The sequence below is a fragment of the Lissotriton helveticus genome, chromosome 5_1, assembly GCF_964261635.1.
Source record: "Lissotriton helveticus chromosome 5_1, aLisHel1.1, whole genome shotgun sequence".
NCBI lineage: Eukaryota > Metazoa > Chordata > Amphibia > Caudata > Salamandridae > Lissotriton > Lissotriton helveticus.
Window position 1 is genome coordinate 948,949,273 of NC_136065.1, and position 21,728 is coordinate 948,971,000.

The 21,728-nt window shown below is 44.7% G+C and overlaps 1 protein-coding gene across 1 annotated transcript in view; it reads right to left on the minus strand.

Annotated features, from left to right (window-relative positions):
- Positions 1–21,728, minus strand: part of KNDC1 (kinase non-catalytic C-lobe domain containing 1) — a 654,634-nt gene that overhangs the window by 178,713 nt on the left and 454,193 nt on the right. Inside the window, exon 11 of the mRNA XM_078640463.1 lies at positions 6,632–6,709. Coding sequence (XP_078496589.1) covers positions 6,632–6,709 — 78 coding nt within the window. The remainder of the gene's footprint in view (positions 1–6,631; positions 6,710–21,728) is intronic.

The following is a 21,728-nucleotide window of genomic DNA, read 5'->3' on the forward strand; positions in this document are numbered from 1 at the left end:
GCATCCTCGATGCAGGCCATCACATCACAAGACCCTTGTTAACAGCATTCACGTAGACGATGCAACACCCTCCATCATAGCCCTGCTGCTTCTTCAGAACTGCCGGTGTTCACTGCATGTTGGACACAGGACTTAGCATGATAAGCTTCTCCCTGGCGGCATCCTTGATGATGGTGCAGGACCTCACTTCACAGCTCCTTGGAACCACTTCTGTGTGATGCATCTTTAACGCAGAATCTCAAAACGCTCTGCAACCTGAATTTAAGGTACTCTAGTTCAGAGGGCCTAACTTGTACCCTGTATCTGAACTACACTTTGTTGCAGTTGGTCTGAACTTGTGACTTTGTCCTGGTTTGATGCGACCAGATAACCACAGTTGGTGCTTTGCACTTCTAGGCACTTTTTTCACATAGTCTTTGAAATTGCATATCTCCGGTCCTACTGATTGGATTTTTGTCATTTGCATCTCAAATAATGTATTCTATTTTCTAAATTCCTGTGGGATTTTTCTTGTGTTGTGTTTTAACTTCATTACATTTGAAGTGCTGCATACACACTTTACACATTGCCTCCAAGTCAAGCCTGACTGCTTGGTGCCAAGCTACCAGAGGGTTAAGCACAGGTTATTCTGAGGTTCGCTTGTGCCTTGCCCTGACAGTGATTGTGGTTTCTGCTTCAGAACAGTTTCACCTCCCTTAACCAGTAACCCAATTTCCAACAGTCCCCTTACTTTAGTTAAAATGTATTGGGGAGGCAACCTGAGATTTCCAGCTCATGCCATTGTGGACTATATGTTAAATCTAAAGAAAAGCATGGTCCTATTAAAACACCCCCTTTTGAATCGTTTTGGCCACCACAAGTGTGGAAGGGTATGCTCAGACATGAGTCCCTTGATCACTGCACCATCAGGATTCAAGCAAGCCGGGCCGAAGACGGCTGTAATGCCAGAAACCGGTCCCCGGAAGCTTGTTTCTTTTCCAGTAAAGAATTGGCTTGGTAGTTTGGTCTGCCCTGTTCCCATGATGCACTGGGCCAGGGTCAGACTAATTTGCATGTAGCCAGGTTCTGAACTGGCATGGTGCAGTGAGCTAAAAAACGGTGATGGATCAAGCCTTGATCTTTTGACTGGGTAGGAGTGTTCTGCTTAATTCAGATACTCTGTCCATCACCACCCCCTTTTGAATCGTTTTGGCCACCACAAGTGTGGAAGGGTATGCTCAGACATGAGTCCCTTGCTCACTGCACCATCAGATTCAAGCAAGCCGGGCCGAAGACGGCTGTAATGCCAGAAACCGGTCTCCGGAAGCTTGTTTCCTTTCCAGTAAAGAAGTGGCTTGGTAGTTTGGTCTGCCCTGTTCCCATGATGCACTGGGCCAGGGCCAGACTAATTTGCATGTAGCCAGGTTCTGAACTGGGATGGTGCAGTGAGCTAAAAAACGGTGATGGATCAAGCCCTGATCTTTTGACTGGGTAGGAGTGTTCTGCTTAATTCAGATACTCTGTCCATCACCACCCCCTTTTGAATCGTTTTGGCCACCACAAGTGTGGAAGGGTATGCTCAGACATGAGTCCCTTGCTCACTGCACCATCAGGATTCAAGCAAGCCGGGCCGAAGACGGCTGTAATGCCAGAAACCGGTCCCCGGAAGTTTGTTTCCTTTCCAGTAAAGAATTGGCTTGGTAGTTTGGTCTGCCCTGTTCCCATGATGCACTGGGCCAGGGTCAGACTAATTTGCATGTAGCCAGGTTCTGAACTGGGATGGTGCAGTGAGCTAAAAAACGGTGATGGATCAAGCCCTGATCTTTTGACTGGGTAGGAGTGTTCTGCTTAATTCAGATACTCTGTCCATCACCACCCCCTTTTGAATCGTTTTGGCCACCACAAGTGTGGAAGGGTATGCTCAGACATGAGTCCCTTGCTCACTGCACCATCAGGATTTAAGCAAGCCGGGCCGAAGACGGCTGTAATGCCAGAAACCGGTCCCCGGAAGCTTGTTTCCTTTCCAGTAAAGAATTGGCTTGGTAGTTTGGTCTGCCCTGTTCCCATGATGCACTGGGCCAGGATCAGACTAATTTGCATGTAGCCAGGTTCTGAACTGGGATGGTGCAGTGAGCTAAAAAACGGTGATGGATCAAGCCCTGATCTTTTGACTGGGTAGGAGTGTTCTGCTTAATTCAGATACTCTGTCCATCACCACCCCCTTTTGAATCGTTTTGGCCACCACAAGTGTGGAAGGGTATGCTCAGACATGAGTCCCTTGCTCACTGCACCATCAGGATTCAAGCAAGCCGGGCCGAAGACGGCTGTAATGCCAGAAACCGGTCCCCGGAAGCTTGTTTCCTTTCCAGTAAAGAATTGGCTTGGTAGTTTGGTCTGCCCTGTTCCCATGATGCACTGGGCCAGGGTCAGACTAATTTGCATGTAGCCAGGTTCTGAACTGGGATGGTGCAGTGAGCTAAAAAACGGTGATGGTTCAAGCCCTGATCTTTTGACTGGGTAGGAGTGTTCTGCTTAATTCAGATACTCTGTCCATCACCACCCCCTTTTGAATCTTCACCTTTTGAGCAGCTGATAAACCATTATCGTTGTTGCCTACTTGTACAACATAATTGTTTACACTTCCCTTTGGATAGCTGGGACACCTCCAGAGGTTATCGGAGCTGCAGAAGACGACCATCTAGTTAACCAAGTGCTGGAGAGGTCAGGGTTTAATGGTATATCTTGGCACCAGGTGTGGAGTGGGAAATATAGCCTCTCACATCCAAAGGCCATTCTGTAATAGGCTTGGATGACCCCCAACCAAACCAGATAAATGCTTTCCTGGGGCACACTAGTTACCAGGCACGCAACGCCCATTGGGCTCAAATGGCTTTAGCCCCCCACGTCGTGTGTTGCAGCCCAACTGAGACAGCTTCCAGGGCACACACTCAGCCGTACCCGAGTACTTCACAGGTCTTTAAAAGGCCATTTACTTGTTAACTAGGCTTTGTTGTGTTTTCACCCCCTCTTAGAGCCCCTGCATCTCCACTCTGCATATTGCTGGAAGAATCAGCCCTCCCCCGAGATTTATAGTAGCCCCTCCCGAAATTTGGCTCTAGTGTAGCCTCTGCTGGTTACTGTTAGTACTTTGTGCCGATCTACAGTAGCGTCCTTGACTTTCACTTAACACGTGGTTTCATTAGTAGTTTCTTAAAAGTGATCGTACGAGTTGGCCATTAAATTGTGATAGGTGCGGTAACCTTTGTTATGATAAAAAAAATCATCTCTTGAATACATTTAAGTAGGAGTAAAAGGCAGGTCACATATTGCGAAATTCAGATATCTGCAGGTTATTCCCCAATATCAGTGAATACATGTAATTTGGTGTCATTGATTGCCTCAATGAATTCCGAGACAGCAGTCTGTTTTTATCATGTGTGATCAATATTGCACCAATTACTGGCCCATTCGTACCGAGGGCCCTAATAGAGTAACTGTAAACATGCATGCATTTTTAGGATTCGCCTGTCGAAAGCTGCGCATCGCGCAGCTTTTCGGCGCAGGCGAAATCTAATGTTTACAGTATGTGTGTGTTGTCCCACCCTCTCTTTACATTGGCTAGCTCCATAAATGGAGGCTAGCCATTGGAAGAGAGATCTGCTCGTCATTCTGCGAGCAGATTCGTGGACGTTCCTGCCATTTTTACTCATCCCGCCCCTTTTTTTGCCGTCACGAAGAGGTGGGCCCATTGTGGGTGTTTACTTTTTTTTTTTTGCCTGATGTTTGCGGCCGCCATTTTTTCATGAAGCTGGGGCTGAGCGGATGCTCGAGATGTTCCGTTCTCCCCAGGAAACTGTCTTTGGCGGCATCCTTATGGCTCCCTTCTTCCAGATGAGAGGCACAAACCACACAGCCGCGGAACACCAGAGTCTCCGCAGCATCAAAATCGGCCGTCGGGACATTGCTGGCCGGAGCTGCTATCGCGGTGAGTCTGCACCCCCCCCCTCTCCTACCAGCAGCAAGCAGTGCGGAGCTCGCTTGCACCCGATCCTCTGCCCCCGCCACCCCCCACCCCCCTCTCCTACCGGCACCCCACGGCCGTATTTGGGCTGGTGTCCGCCGGACACCAGGCTTTTCAGTCTGTTGAAATGGGACTTGGGAAGTCAGGTGAGTCGATAAAACAGCTGGGGGCTGCACTCCAGGAACGCATGCAGCATTCAGATTTAATATTTTGCGGGGAGCTCTGGAATCGGAAAAGTTACGTAGGCTTAAAAGAACACTGTAGCTTATGTGTAGTGAAACAGCACTCCAAATAGGTTTAGCGGGCACACAACATGGCAGTTTGCTGGTGAATTGAACCATAACATTGGTGCACTTATCTTGCCTCTAATGATCCACTTAAGGAACCACTAACTGTCTCATTCTGCTGCCAGAATACTAGGACATGATGGCCAGGAAAGGAATATTTAAGCTCAAAATATCCTCCCATTAACTCATTTGCAATTTTCCAAAGGAATTTGCAACGTTGGCATGAAGTAAAGGTAGGTTGGTCAAAAGAAGCTCAGCTGCTTGTCTGGAATAGGCGTACTGCTCGTATAGTTGATCTGATGTCATGCCATGGCTCTGACTTTTCCAGTTTTGAAACTGCTTCTGCAACATAACAAGTGCTTCTGTTTCTCACGGAGATGAGATGACACCTATCGCTGTTTACAGGATATTAAACCTGCCTCTCCTGAAGCATTAACCTACTTAGCATCAAGGATACTATTCATCCACACCGGCAGTGTTGCATCCTAGAAAGCCTGTCGAGCAGCAAAGATCTTTGACAGACGAGGTAAAGGTTTATACATTATGTATGTACCTGTAACACGGTTTTGTATAGCATAGCAACGTCCAAGCTAATGCAGCACTCTATATAAAACATAAAACCACCGATCTGCAGCTCCTCCGGCGGCTGTGCGGGCCTCTGGGCCGGAGTGGTGGGAGGTCGCCAACAGAGAGGAGTTGCCGCATCAGAGCGTCGGCTGAGCACGGCGGTGACCGGGGACTTCTGTGGTGAGTGCAGCAGTGCGGAGCTCGCTTGTTGTATTGTGGGATTAACTTTCCACCTCTGTCTACCAGAACCTTCCTGGGAGAAGGTACTCATTGTAAACTTCGTGGTATCTGATTCAGATCACCGCTGTGTAGTCCTCCCGCAGTTCGTTGCTTCCAGGAGTTGCAGGTAGTAGGCTAACGAAAATGGTAACTCCTGTCACCTCTTTTGACGAGCGATATTGGGGTGATCTTAGTGACCCCACCACTCACATACGTTCATTGTGAGAGGCTGGTGGGTGAATGGGGCTCTGTGAGAGGTCCTCCGTCAGCCCTAGAAGGCAAAGCAGTTAGTATGAGCATCTGCATAACCACAAACCACTTTTAGGCATCACCTTCCTGGGACTGAATTCACGTCTTAAAGAGAATTTCATTGGAGGAGGAAGGAGCCATGCAATAGACTCTCTTTATGGATTTTACTGGTCTTGTGTTGCATGATAGCCAAGAAAGTGCCTAGAAGGACTCAAATCTAGAAATGCCACCAAATCAGGGGACATGTAGTCACTCGCAAAGGCTTGTGCTTTTCATAGCTGACCTAGCTCTGGGCTGTTTCATGCAGAAGGCAATGGATTGCTGGTTACGCAGTTGTCTGTATCCTTTGCGTCTTAGTTCTTTCTCTCTGTCACAAATCGTATTTCTGTTTTGTCTAGAGTGTTGGTTTAGCTGGTTAAGGGGCTCATTACAAGTTGACTGAAGCTTTATCCCCAAGAAGGATGGGGATGTCCCTCCAGCTCCTATTCGGATTGTCCCGATGTTCTCACAACCAATATTACTTTGAAGAAATATGATATGATCACTAGTCTAGCTATTCAGGTTTCAGATCCTATAAAAAAGGATTAATTCCCTATAGAGTAATGAGGCAAGACTTCGCACACAGGACTTTTTTGGCATGCATGGATGGCAGTGAAGCATTCACTCGAGAAAGGATAGGCCCTTTGCATTTAGGCTTTTCAGTCTGTTGAAATGGTTAAGATTGCAGTTAAGATTAAGCTAATGGCAATGTAAATGACAATGCCATTTATTCATCTGTTTTCAAAACCAACACATAAATACAAATTTAGTCATTTACAATGCCAATAGCTCTAACTTTTCCAAAGGCGAAACCATTGCATTGTAAATGCTTGTTTCAAAAGGTATTACTGTTCCTAAAAACCTATATAAAAGCTCTAAAAATCTAACACAGGCTTCAACATTTGTAGGAGAAAGCACAGAGAATTAGAAACATTATTACTCTGGTACTTCTTTGTAAAGCTCATTTGGTGCATATCTTTTAATGAAATCTTATTCTCATCCTGTTATGGCCTGTAATGAATCTGATTGAAATAATGTCATAGGAATTTATGTAACCCATGGCTCCCATAATCCCATTCTAAGTGGGACACTAACGTTTTAATAATTCTGAGCAATTTACGGAACATAAAGTGCAGCCACAAATTGATAAATAATGTGTCATGCTGACTCTAAATTGACAAACTGGAAAGCATTCACAGCATTTAATACACGGATCATTAAAAAAAACGAATTTGTTTAATACTCATGATAAGCTCAGTAAAAGCCATACCTGATGAGCACATTTACTCAACTCTGCCAAAATGTTCCTGCTGCTTTGGTTTTCCTGAATAAGGTATTCTCTGCACATCTAAAAGAACAGAATGAAAAACACATTTAAGGAAGAGTAAACATGCTGCTGGTCTTTAGCTGCTTCCGGCTGCAAATAATGTGGTTACAAAAAGTAGCAGTATTTTTGCACTTTTAGACTGAGACGAGTTATAGACTGACGACTAACTCACAGACACTTATGCCCCGATTCCGAGTTTCTTGGAATCCAGTTGCTTTTTATTCACCGAGATAACAACGCCCTGGGGTATGTTATTTATTGAGTGTGATAAATCCCATGGTATGGAGAATACTGTACATTTCTCCTGTGTTAAATTCCAGCAGGTTTGAACTGTTGAAATTGACTGAATAGTGAGCTATTTAACACACCCGATAATTAAAATGTAGGACAAATAACACCCAACTCGAAATTCCTACCCAGGCGCAAAGCACAGACCCACTCATAATTAGTGCCTTAGTTTGTTATAATAACACATATTTAGAAAACCGGTGAAGGACATTTTTCACTGCCCACTACTATACTACCACAGTGTGACCACCCCGTGGTGGGGGAGTTGCCACTAGCGCACTTGCTGTAAGCACTGCGGCCGCAATGAATACTCCGAACACCAGGGGCCTTATTTATGAAAAGTGACGCATCGCTGCGTGAAAACAGCGATGCGTCACTTTTCACTGCGCACTCCTAGCGACACCAATGATGCGTCATATTTAATGTATGACTCATCATGTCGCAAGGAGTTACAGATACGTCAGTATTTCTGACGTATCTGTAAGCGCAAAAGTGACGCATTGCTGGAGTGTGTCACAAAAGTGACGCAACTCCAGCAATGCGTCCTTTCACATGGGGAAAGCCCCATGTGAAAGGGCTTGAGTCACTCTTACGCCTGCTGTGAGGCAGGCGCAAGATTTTGACGCAACAGCGTCCTAAAAGTGACGCAGTGAAATCTCATAGATTTCACTGCGTCACTATTACAAGGCTTTTTGCGGGGGAACGCCCCCTCTGCATACATTATACCTGACGCAGGTGTAATGTGGCGCAGGGGTTTAAAAAGTGACGCATCTACCTGGATGCGTCACTTTTTAAATATGGCGCAACAAGGCGCATGTTTTACGCCGCCGATGCGTCACAAAAAGTGACGCATCAGCATCGCAAAACTGACGCAAGGCCTCATAAATGAGGCCCCTGGGTTCAATTGCTGCGTAGTCCCCACTGACTCTTCTGGGACACGCCACCTTTATTTATAGCTGGCGCGTGACGACAGGCGCCAGCGCTAGCGTAACATCGCCAACGGGGGTAGACTGCACCGCTACCCCGCGTCGGAGATCGGAGAACATTACACACCCAAGGACATGATGGTGTTGTGGTTTCTACCTCATATACAGGGAGACGTATGTTTCAGCTTATTTCAGTTTTGTTAAAAAAAGAGTTAAATCGCCTGTGTGCCAAGTAAATATGACATAGAATTCCGTGATATATTAGATGTGCCTTCTAATTCATCTGACAGCCTTTTTCATTGAACACCTAAATATGTGGTAAAATGTTAGATACACAAAATTACGAATGGGTTTCTAATATCTAAGGGTTGAACTACACGAAATATAAAGCAACGTTTTTTTACCTAAAAGCAGCTTCTGGCACCCTCAAGTCACTGCATTATTGATATTGTGATAATCAAAATACGAGAGGGAGAGCGGGACACTTGGAGATGATTATAATTATTTTTCTATGATCAGTGTTCTTAAGTTGGTTTGATGTCCTTTAGGAAATGAAATACGTCTTGATTATCAGGATGACCTGCTCCTGTGATCCTTCTGTGATCCTTCTGTGATCCCCCGAGAAACCTGGGGCTGGCATTTTACATATGTGCCATTCACATTTTCAATTAGTTTTCACCTCACCACAAAGGAAATATATCTGATTGACCAAAAGATTATAAGTATGAGGGCTGGGGTAGTGAAAAGTAGAAATTCATAAATTGGTTCAAGCAAGTTTGTGTACCAGGAAATAAATCTAAGAGCGAAGTGGTCGAAGCAAATCATTTGGCGAACTCCATATTTTGGGATGTTTAATGCTTCAGTTGTTAGGGGGCCCCAGCCCGAGAATTTCTTGCTAATATAGAATTGATGATGGAACTGGTCAATAACACGTTGCAGACACAGTAGCGGCTGACAACTTTAAAATATGGTGAGGCGCAATGCCTGAAAAACCCACCATATTTGCTGTACTTACTGATACAGGACTCTTCACATTTTAATTCCTCGGTGGCGAGGGATCCTGGAGGGTGCAGCAGGAAAAGAGAAGGACTTCACGCCTGCAGCACAAATCAAACCAATCCTGCATAGGTTGGAGCAGGTGAACCCCACACTCATTTTGAAGCTAGGGGCCTGTGGCTGAAATCCCTTGGCTGTTTTACAGTATTGCGATTGCAGATTTTGAAGTGCGCATGACAGATTGGCTGGCTGTAGACAGCCGGCCAATCTGTCATGCACACTGATGGGGCTAGAGTGATAGCGAAATTGTAGGAATCATTCAGCCTCGCCCCCTGCCCTTGCACTAAAAATACAATTTTGTTATAATTTGTCAAAGGCTCGCGTGAGCCTGGGATAAATTATAAAACAAAAATAGATTACCATTTTAATAAGATGTGTTTACCTGCTGCAAGATGCTCTTCCGCCCTCGAGGATGAACCGCCCCTGTGCAGACACTCACCTCACTTATGGGTCAAAACTGTAGGAAAGTCCGAACCAATGGGACAACATATTTGAGTGCTGACAATCTCTCTCCTTTACCTCTAAGATTGCCTATTCTGAGTCATGCCTCTTAAGTCCTGTTCTGGTGACTGTGAACTGCATTCTGAGCAAGCTGGGTGGCCGTCCCATTCTACTAAATGCGCGAACATACCACAGAGAGAGGTGGGCGTCCTCTGGCTAATGGATATACGGCTAATATATTTTAAATCAGTCAAAACACGACGTATTTACATTGGGCACCGGAAAAAGACAAACTGCTTACTGTTCTCTTAAAACTCACAAAAAAGTTGCAGGTCTTGTAGTAAAAGGCGCTCCCAAGAAGCAATCAACTTTCAGATGTCTGAATATACTTGCACTAGTTGTCAGATATATTAACGGAATATGTCAGGCCCATGATAAACCTTTGTATACAACTATTAACAGGAAAATAAGGAAGAGATTATTCTATCTAAAAACAAACGGGCTGATTTACAAAGATTGTGCTGTGGCTTGCTATTGTATTTCTTTTGGCTTGCTCCTGAATTTGAAGAGTAAGCCAGGGGTACTCCTGTCTTGCTCAGGGTTTACTCCTGTAATTCAGGTGTCAGCCAAGAGTACCACTATAGTAAATCATTGCAAAAGCATTGGGTGTCAGCCCATAATCGGTCTTCACACTGAAGTGTATTTATTCCCAAGACCTAGCCTTGAATAACACATGCCGTGAGGCATTCATACATCAAAGGCTTTACCAGAAGTCCCGCCATTTACCACACACTGTTCAGTAAATGAGGGATGCAAGAGTTCGAACATGTGGATTTTAAGAACACTTTTAGAGCTGTAGTCGTTGCAGCAAATAATGTGTTCTAATGATTAATGGAAACAGTTTTTGACCACATTTGCTAAAATACCAAGGTTATTCTCTTCAAGGCTGCTACATGTTGCACAGCAACACACACACACACACACACACGCACACACGCACTCACACACACATATATATTATCTACTGGCGGTCACCAGTAGATAGCTATAGTTAGGACCTAGTTTACATAGGAAAAACAGCAAAAGTCATGGAGGATCCGCAGATCCTGCCGTGAACAAAAACAAAAAAAAACACGAAACGCGGTCTCCCGTGCTTCGTTAATATTTAGCTCCCGAGGGGCATGCCGTATTGTAATTGTGGGGGCCCAGGCAGCCTTAAATATTTGCTAGGAGGCACATGGCCCCCAGCAGCCCCGTGGTCCGCCACCCCCGGGGCTTTTTTTTTTTTTTTTTAAAAGAACCTGTGTGGGGGGGCTCGCGCCCCTCCACATGCCCCGGGGACCGCTACCCCCCTGTGGCACTATGTATGTAATTGTAATTGCTTCAATGAAGCAATGCAAAATGCTTTTCCACAAGGGAAGCTGCATATCAGCAGCTCCCCATGTGGAAAAGCAATGCCGGGTCCTGCAGGACGCAGGGAGCCAGTGGGACCGTGGGGGCATTGGGCTCCCCCCACGGATAGGGCCTGCCCCAGGGGAGGGGGTCCCTGGGGCTAGAAGTGGGCTGGGAGGGGGGCCACGCGGCCCCACTCCCCCCAAAAATGTTAAAAAAAATAAAGGCCGACGCCTGGGGATGGGGTCCCCGGGGCAAATAGAGGCCTCAGGAGGGGGGCCATGTAGCCCCCTCCATAAAACATAAATAGATATGTGGCCATGCTCCGGGGATGGGGTCCCCGGGGCCGGAATTGGCCATGGGAGGGGGGCCCATGCGGCCCCCTTCCCGTTCATATATATATATTTGTTTTACAAAGGGTTCAGGCCCTGGGGGATGGGGTTCCCAGGGCCTAAAAAATGGAAAAAGAAGGGAGGCCACAAAAACCCCTTCTAAAAATGTTTTAAAAAACACGAGGCCCACCCCCTCCCAGCAACACTCTGCAAACGCACCCTGTGGCGCGTTTTAAATTGGGGAATTAATTCCCTTTCAATACTGGGGGTCACTGGGGGCCAACTAGCCCACCACGTACCTCCAGTAAGCGCCACAGGGCTGCGTTGCAGAGAGGTGGTCCAGGCTACACCCCTTTTTACACCTCTCTGCAATGCTGCTCTGTGGCGCTTACTGGAGGTAACAAGTGAGCTAGTTGGACCCCAGGGACCCTCAGGATTCAAGGGGACTTAATCCCCAAACTTGTTGGTTGTCCGAGTATCTGTATGGGTGCCTGAGTGTCTTTGTGGGTGGGTGGGGGCTGTGTGTCTCTGTGCATAGATATGTGAGTGGTTGTTTCACTGAGTGTTTAGGTTCAAAAGTGCATATGGAAACACCTGTATCGGTGGGTGGGTGTGTGTATGGGTGTGTTGGTGAGTAAATGGATGTCTCAGTGGTGCATGTGTGAGTAACTACGTATGTTTTAGAGCTGTATATCTGAATGTTGGAGTATATAAATGACTAGATGTGAGAGTGAGTGATTGCAATGGATTGTATGGATGAGTGTGTGTTTCTAAGAGTGATTGTTTAAGAGAGTAAGAATATGTTAGTATCTGTATAAATAAGTGTGGTGGTGTGTATGACTGTATAAGCAAGGAAATGGGTGTGTGATAGTTTCTTTGCATGACTGACCAGGTGTATGAGTAACTCTTTGGGTGAGTGGCAGTGTGTTAGTGTCTATATGGGTTTATGAGTGGATATATCAGTGGCTGTATAGATGAATGACTGTGTGTATGAGTGACTGTATGGGTTAGTGGGTGGATGTGTGTGTAGGTGGATGAATTACTGAGCAGGTATGTACTAACTACTATTGGTCTGTCTATGGTTTCGATATTGGTGGTCTGTATTTTAGAGTGGGTGTATGGAAGGTTTTATTAGGGTATGAGGAGGTGCATCAGATGATCACGTGGATGATGTCATCAGTGATGTCATTTGGGATGTCATCAGTAATGTCATCACTGATGTCACTGAGCATGTCATGAGTGATGTAATATGTGACGTCATCAGCTGTGCATTGCGGGGGTGTGAGTTATAGTTAGGTCTACTAACTATAACGGCCGAATTTCTATGGTTTTATATGAGTGAAATCTCCAACTAACTATAACGTCCCTGAAACCAATGTTTTTTTCAGTGAATTTCTAAGGTTTTTTAAATGCTTATTTCTAACTATAACGTCCCTGAAACTTATGTTTTTTTCAGTGAATTTCAAAGGTTTTTTTAAATGAAAATTTCTAACTATAAAACGTCCCTGAAACCTATGTTTTTTGTGTGAATTTCTAAGGTTTTTTAAACGCTATTTTCTGACTATGCCTACAAAGGTAGGACATGTGAAGAAAGAGGAAGAAAAGCGCAGAAAGAAGCTAGACAAATACAGAAGTCCAGAAAGACAAAGAAAAGTGCAGGAAGAAGAACAGATGTGCAGAAAGAACCAACAGAGGAGCAGAAAGTCCTCCTGTGCCCCCAACGTTTTGCTGATGGGTTCTGGTGAAAACTGACTCTGACTAACCAGGCCTACAGCCAGTGGTATGCTAAAAGACACTTAGAATACAGTGAAAACACCTACATACATTAGGGAACACTATGCGTTGGGGTACCCCTGTGATTAGCATGACCTCCTCTGTATTTACCATGAGTTAATGCCTGGGTCATTACATGAGTACATGAGTAGTGACTGGATGATTAGATTGCTACAAGGAGAGTGCAAGGTGATTTTATAAGTTCTTGGGTTTTGGCGCAGTCTTTGGATAAGCACATAGGATTAGCTGGGTTATTGGAGGACTGCATAGATAGTACCAGGGAGATTACTAGACTGCATGGGTATTCCTGAAGGTATTGCAGCAGTGAATGTGTTAGTGCCTGGGTCATTGCATGAGTACATGGTTACTGAGTGGATAAATAAAGTACTGCAAGGAGAGTGCATGGTAAATATATGAGTGCTTGGGTATTGGAGTGTTTGGATTAGTAAATGGTAGTGGCTTGATGACTGGAGGAGTGCACAGGGAGTGACAGTGTGATTGTGGGACTGTATGGGTACTACCTGGGGAATTCAAGGAGCAAATGAGAAGTGTGTAAATGGGTCCAGGACTGTATGGGTAGGGCATATGGGATTGTAACAGTGATCAGTTAGTGCCTGGATCATTGCATGAGTACACAGCTACTGACTGAAAGATTAGAATACTAGGAGAATGCCTGAGTGAATTTATAAGTGCTTGGGTATTGACGTAGTGTTTGGATTAGTACATGGTATTGGCTGGGTGACTGGAGGACTGTACAGGGAGTGACAGGGTGATTGCTGGACTGTATGGGTACTACCAGTGGAATTGAAAGAGCGAATGAGAAGTGTGTAGGTGGTTAGAGGACTGCATTGGTAGTACACAGGGATTGTAGTAGTGCATGGGTTAGTGCCTGGATCATTGCATGACTACATGGGTAGTGACTGGATGATTAGAGTACTGCAAGGAGAGTGCATGTTGAATGTATAAGTGCTTGGGTTTGGTGTAGTGATTGGATAAGGACATGTGACTGGCTGGGTGATTGGAGGACTGCATAGGTAGTATCAGGGAGATTACTGGACTGCATAGGTAGTCCTTAATGGATTACAGCAGTGCATACGTTAGTGACTGGGTCATTGCATGAGTACATGGTTAGTGACTGGATGATTAGAGTGCTGCAAGGAGAGTGCATAGTGAATTTATAAGGGCTTGGGTGTTGGTGGAGTGATTGAATAAGTACACACATGCCACATCAGTCCCGCCCCCTCCCTTCACCACTGTGCAAACGCACCCACTGGCAGGTTTTAAGTTCCCCTTGAATCCTGAGGGTCCCTTGGGGCAAACTAGCCTACCGGGTACCTACAGTAAGCGCCACAGAGCTGCGTTGCAGGGAGGTGGTCCAAGGCCACACCCCTTTTGACATCTCTCTGCAACGCAGCTCTGTGGTGCTTACTGGAGGTACCTGGTGGGCTAGTTGGACCCAAGGGACCCTCAGGATTCAAGGGGACTTAATTTAAATATACAGTGCACCCGGGGCAGTGTGGGGGGGGATTGGGGCCCCACCCAAGCATTTTTAAAAAAAATTATTAAACTGAGCCCCGGGGAGATGGCGTCCCAGGGGCTGTGGGGGGGCTGCATGCCCCTCCGCAACTTATAAATCAAGCCCCGAGGAGGTGGAGGTCCCCGTTGCAGTGTGGGGGGGATTGGGGACCCCACACATTTTTTTCAGTGCCTCCTGGACCTAGCCCACCCTGGGGCTTAAATACAACAAAGCCAGGAGCCCGAGCATCGTTTTCTAACATTTTCTCGGCTGGATTCGTGACCCCAGCGCAAATTCAGCCGATTTTGTTTTAAAATAAATGCTTTTTTGGGTCCTGGGGGTCCTTGTGGGAACCCCTGAGCAGGCTTAGGGGGTCAGGGTGTTTCTACCCTGCCCCTTTTTCTTGTTTTTTCACTGTGTTCACTGTTTTCTTGTGACTCGGTTCTACCAAGTCACAAGATGGCTGCAAACACTTTCTGGTTTGTAGTGTTGGCAGCCAATCACAGTGAAGCTCATGCTCTAGAGGGTTTGTGAGCCCACCGCTGCCCTAGTTATCGAATTTTTTTTTTTTCTTATTTCTCAGGAACTACTGAACAGATTTACACCACCAAAAAGGTCTCTTTCTGAACCAATGGCTACCTTTTTGCCAATTTTGGTGTAATTCCGTTCAGCAGTTCAAGCTGTAGCTGTGTCTAAAATGTCCTATGGAAAACTACATGGGGAAAACATGTTTTGGGACCCCCCTTTTTTCTCAGGCCCCGCTTGTTGATTCACCCCAAAACTTTCAAGACAGGAGCTGTATATATATATATATGTATATATATATATATATATATATATATATATATATATATATATATATATATATATATATATATATATATCCTATCACGCCTTTACACCATCCGTCGCTCCTCTTAGCCTTGGGTGCCTCCTTCACGCACGGTGAGATGCGTAATATATGCCAACACACACGGTCCACACTCGCAGGTCCGTTCCACAATGAAGGGCACACTCAGCAATTACTCCGTCGTTTTAATGCCAAGGTTTATTATTTTTGGCGCTGCATAATCAAATCAACAAACGCGTTTCGGCGATCCCGCCTTCGTCAGTGTCGATCAGTGAGCGTTTTGAAAACAGTTTAAATAAAGTTACATTGTAACACAATCACGTGATTAAAATAAACATAAAAGAAGGCACAGTGATTATTATCCATTACTGTGGGGGCCATCTTGGAGTGTCCAAGAAACGCTTGTTACAATCACAAACATCTATTCAAAATCATAAGGAAATAGATTATTGTTCTTATATTTCGTAAGTATTATATATATACATAAATTGCAGTTTAGAAATCTATTTCATTAGACATAGATTACGTAGTTTTACGGCTTTACTTGTTAAATCACAAGATTGGTTTAAAGCGCTATTTTTTCACTTCACGTGGCCCATGTTTGTGCCAGCTAATCTCACATTTCTTAGTCATATTGAGCCCTGAATGGGCGAAATTGTGAGATCTCAGTTGTTCGTTTAGAGAGAGAGGTGTCTTAACAGGTTCTAATCATACAGCATTATTTCTCAGCCTATGTGAATCCACATTTCCTCCTCATTATTCAAACCTACCGGGGCCTTGGTCTGTAGCATTATAATGTACCGGGATTCGAGGATCCTGAGCTTCTTCACCCAGTCCCCCCCACGCTCTGATTTGGTTAGTTGGTCAAGGATAAAGTAAGAGAGCAGGTTGCTATTACTATGATGCATCTGCTCATAGTGTCGAGCTACTGGGTAGCTCTGATCCTTGGTGGTGATCGCCCTCATGTGTTCCAGCACTCTTAGCTTCGTCTGTTTAATTGTGCTGCCCACATATTTCCTGCCACATCGGCACACAAGGCAGTAAACTGTGAACTCTGAATAACAGTTCAAAAGCTTGGGGATGATCTTATTCGGTTTCCCTGGTACCTCGTATTCCTTTACCTTCCTGAGATTTTACAGGCCTTGCACTTCATGCAGGGGTAGAACCCCAGGATCGGGGTCTTCCTTTTCTGTTTGGGGTCATGGTGGCTGCTCACCAATAGGTCTTTCAGGGAATGTCCTTTCCTATATGTAACTAGAGGGTAGCTAGATATTAATTTACCCACTGTAATGTCGGACTGTAATATATTCCAGTTCCGTTTTAGGATCTGAAATACTTCTGGAGACTTTTCTGTAAAGTTAGTTATCAGTCTCACCTTTGTATCTTTCAATTTCGCCCTGTCTATTAGTAGCTCATTCCTGGTTGTAGTATTGCTCCTCAGTTCTGCTTCTTTCAGCACACCTTTACAGTAACCCCTCTTAAGGAACCTCTGCCCTGATTCTGTTCTAGCTCTTGCAAATTCCTCCTCAGTGGAGCAGTTTCGCTTTATACGTAAGAATTCTCCCAGGGGAATATTGTTGACTACACTTCTTGGGTGGTAGCTTCCAGCATGAAGGATGGAATTCCCTGCTGTCGGTTTTCTATACAGGGATGTCTCAATCTTATCTCCCTGGACATAGACTTTCAAATCTAAATAATGCACCTCTTGCTTGCTTATATTGCTGGTGAATTTTAGGTTAAGTTCATTATCATTGAGAGTCTCGATGTACTGTTCTGCCTCAGTTTCAGTTCCACGCCATACTATGAACAGGTCATCAATGTAACGTGTCCATAATACTATTTTTTCCACCCATTCTTTGTTGTCATCCGCCCAGGCCACGTGCTCCTCCCACCAGCCCACGAAAAGATTCGCGTAGCTGGGGGCGAAGCACGTTCCCATCGCGGTCCCCTGTTGTTGCAGGTATAGCTGTCCTAGAAATAGGAAAATGTTATTTTTCAAACAATATTCTGTAAGTTCAATGAGCATACAGTTATGTGACCTGTACTTCAGTGCCCTCCTATCAAGGAAGTATTTCATCGCTTTCAGTCCATCCTCATGCTTAATCGAGGTATATAGGCTTGTTATGTCCAATGTTATTAGTACAAAGTCTGCTTCCCAGGCAATGTCCTGAATAAGTCTCAAAAAATCTTTTGTATCTCTGAGATACGAACTCAAATCTCGTACCAATGGAGCCAGGAAATTGTCGATGTACGTCGAGGTTTTTTCCAAAAGACTTTCCTTGGCCGATACAATCGGGCGGCCAGGTGGCCAGATTCTGCTCTTGTGAACCTTGGGCAGGTGGTAAAAGGTTGCCAGTTGCGGATATTCACATTTCAAATTCATCCAGTCTTTGCTGTCCATTATTCCCTTCTCTTTCCATTTAGTAATCAGAGTGTGAAAGTTCAAGATGCTTTCATTAAATCTTTCTCTTTTCACTGGGGAATAATGTTCTAAATTCTTCAACTGTAATAGTGCCTCATCCTCATATTGTTGTTTGTTGAGGATGACCACGTTACCACCCTTGTCACTTGGCTTAATCACAATATTGTGATCATCTTTCAGACCCTTGATTAGTGTCCAATCCGTTTTGCTTAGGTTCCGCCGCATTTCATTGAATTTCTTTTTTTGTAGGCCCTTGATTTCCTCGATCACTACTTCTTGGAACGTGTCGATGGCATCATGCGTGGCTTTAGGAATAAACTTTGATTTGATGGTCATCTTACTTTTGCATCCGGATTGCTTGATACCCTCTTCTTCCAGTAATTGTGTTAATTCTGGTGTAGGTTCTTCTTGGGAGCTTGCCTCATCTGATAGTTCTCGCGCTACGCGCAAGACAGCAGTGTCCCTGCCTGTCAGTGCATCTAGAGCTGTAGATTCACCGACTGCTCCTTGGTCAGTTATTTTCGGATGCAAGGTGTGGATTTTAAGGAGTTTAACTTTTCTCACGAACTTGTACAGGTCAATCCTCGTTTGAGTGTAGTCAAACGAGGGTGTAGGGCAAAATGTAAGTCCCAACCTTAATAGATCTTGTTCTTTACTTGTCAGAGTTCTGTCCGAAAGATTCACTATTGTCTTCATGGCACTGTCATCTTCTGTTATTTCCATTTGTTCCCCCCCCGGCTGCGGGTTACAATTGGAGTAGAGCGCTCTGTTCCTGTTTTTCTTACCCCTCCTCGTTTTCCTCTTCCTACGTCTGGAGGGTGTGTTCTGGCTGTTGGCCTCTGTCTCAATCCTCTGAGAAGTTCGTATTCCCGAAAAAAAGGGGGGACAGTGGTACTTGTAGATGGATCCTCCGTCTCTTGTCTTCCTCGGGTGGCACCTCCTTGTTGGCCTCCTCGGGTAGACTCGTCCTCTGACACTTCTGACTCCTCAGTACTCGTTTCAATCGTCAGTTGGGTCCTCCCCGCCTGTTGATTCTTTCGCGGGGCGTCGTACTTCCTTGCGAACGTTAGAATTCGCCCGTTCGCGTAGTCATTTTCGTCCCTAAGAAATTTGGCCTGTTTCCTTGTTTTGATCGTATTTTCGTAATTAATTAGACGTTGTTTCATAGATTTGCGAAGGTCTTCGCTCGTTTTCACATCCTTATCCGCACTTATTTTCTCTTCAATTCCTTTAATTGCTTCTTATAATTTCGCTCTATCTATCCACGCATGCTTCACCAGAATTTTCAGCATTTGGTGTGTGACCCCTGTCATAAATTCAGACCATTCTTGCAGGAGTTCGATATTTGGACTCTCATATGAAGGAACAATTAGAATCCTGAGTCCTCTCGGGACCCGTTCTACTTCCAAATATTTTTGGAGGCTCGTTGCCTCCCACCACTTACGAATTTCTTTTTCATATGTCTTTTCTAGTGTCTGAAAAAGGCTTTTCAGTGTCCCTGGTACTGGTTTTTCAGCAGTTTTGTCTTTGCTCACGCCTGGTGTTTTCACAACAAACAGGCTTCCTGCGGCTTCCTCTCTCTCCGTATCTGAGAACATGCTCTGCTGCAGCGCCGATTCTCACGGCACACACACGATCGCTTGGCTGCACAAGGTGAACCGGCAATAGTAAATCTTAAGTTCGTCGTCATCCACTCACCCGCTTCACGTCGTCACGGTCCCAGGATTCCTCCACGGTCTCGCTCCGTCGATCTTCTAGGTGAGTGGTGGCGTGAGTTACTTTGTTCACAGATGCACGCGATTCCACGTAGTCTGGTTCGCTGTTTTGCCGGTGGGGCAGACGGTAATTAATATCCTATCACGCCTTTACACCATCCGTCGCTCCTCTTAGCCTTGGGTGCCTCCTTCACGCACGGTGAGATGCGTAATATATGCCAACACACACGGTCCACACTCGCAGGTCCGTTCCACAATGAAGGGCACACTCAGCAATTACTCCGTCGTTTTAATGCCAAGGTTTATTATTTTTGGCGCTGCATAATCAAATCAACAAACGCGTTTCGGCGCTCCCGCCTTCGTCAGTGTCGATCAGTGAGCGTTTTGAAAACAGTTTAAATAAACTTACTTTATCCTTGACGAACTAACCAAATCAGAGCGTGGGGGGGACTGGGTGAAGAAGCTCAGGATCCTCGAATCCCGGTACATTATAATGCTACAGACCAAGGCCCCGGTAGGTTTGAATAATGAGGAGGAAATGTGGATTCACATAGGCTGAGAAATAATGCTGTATGATTAGAACCTGTTAAGACACCTCTCTCTCTAAACGAACAACTGAGATCTCACAATTTCGCCCATTCAGGGCTCAATATGACTAAGAAATGTGAGATTAGCTGGCACAAACATGGGCCACGTGAAGTGAAAAAATAGCGCTTTAAACCAATCTTGTGATTTAACAAGTAAAGCCGTAAAACTACGTAATCTATGTCTAATGAAATAGATTTCTAAACTGCAATTTATGTATATATATAATACTTACGAAATATAAGAACAATAATCTATTTCCTTATGATTTTGAATAGATGTTTGTGATTGTAACAAGCGTTTCTTGGACACTCCAAGATGGCCCCCACAGTAATGGATAATAATCACTGTGCCTTCTTTTATGTTTATTTTAATCACGTGATTGTGTTACAATGTAACTTTATTTAAACTGTTTTCAAAACGCTCACTGATCGACACTGACGAAGGCGGGATCGCCGAAACGCGTTTGTTGATTTGATTATGCAGCGCCAAAAATAATAAACCTTGGCATTAAAACGACGGAGTAATTGCTGAGTGTGCCCTTCATTGTGGAACGGACCTGCGAGTGTGGACCGTGTGTGTTGGCATATATATATATATATATATATATATATATATATATATATATATATATATATATATATATATATATATATATGCAATAAATCCAAAATCGCCGGCTAGCACTGTTTCTGGCGCCACACGCCACATCACTGGACACAGATATATATATTACCTACTGGCAGTCGCCAGTGGGTAGTTATAGTTAGGACCGAGTTTCCATTGAAAATCTGCAACATTCTATTGGGAATATGGGAATAACTTTGGCGCCAGTTGATGAATCTTCGCAAATTTCTCAAAGAAGATGGCCCGCTCCGCTCTGCTCCTTCCCTGAAAGTTTTGGGGGGATTTGTCAAGTGGGGGCTAAGAAAAAATGGCGGTCCCAAAACGTTTTTTCCTCATGTTATTTTCCATAGGACCATTAGACACGGCAACAGCCCGAACCGCTGAAAGGAATTACACCAAATTTGGGAAAATGGTAGGGTCTGGTACGCAGATCGCCCTTTTGGTTAAATGGTGCAAATCCCTCCAGTAGTTCCTGAGAAAAACAAATGTGAAAAAATGTATATATCTGGGCGGAGCCTAACCACACATCTCATCGTGAGATCTGTTTGGCTGTCAGCACTTCATCCAAGAAGTGTTGGCAGCCATCTTGGGACCAATATACATGATAGCACCTAATTAAAAAGCATTGCAGTTAATAGAAGGTTTTAGGACTTAAGTTACAATATAAATCATTTGTTAATGGTACCATACTCATTTTAGGAATTGTGGTGTGTTCTAAGGTGATTTTACCATGTGAAAAAGCCTTCTGCTGGGATATCATGAATCATGTTTGAAAGAAAACTATTATCTCATGCTTTTCCCACAGTGGTTTGGAAGGGGATCTATAAGCTAAACTGAAAGCATATTTTCTGTAAATTTACATTATCTTACTCAATCATGTGAGAATGAAGTCTGCCATTCTCAGTAAAACATGTATATCCAACAAGGACAGAGACTGTCAGTTGATTCCTTTGTGTTCTACTGCAGCTTCCCAGAGTGTTCTAAAGAACAACTAGAGCGCTAACAGTCCTACTTATTACAAAGGTATGGCAAAACCTGAAGCCATCTTGATTGGAATAAATGGTAACTCTTAAAACATTTAATTTAAAAAGGAACAAAATGAGGGGGTATATTTTGC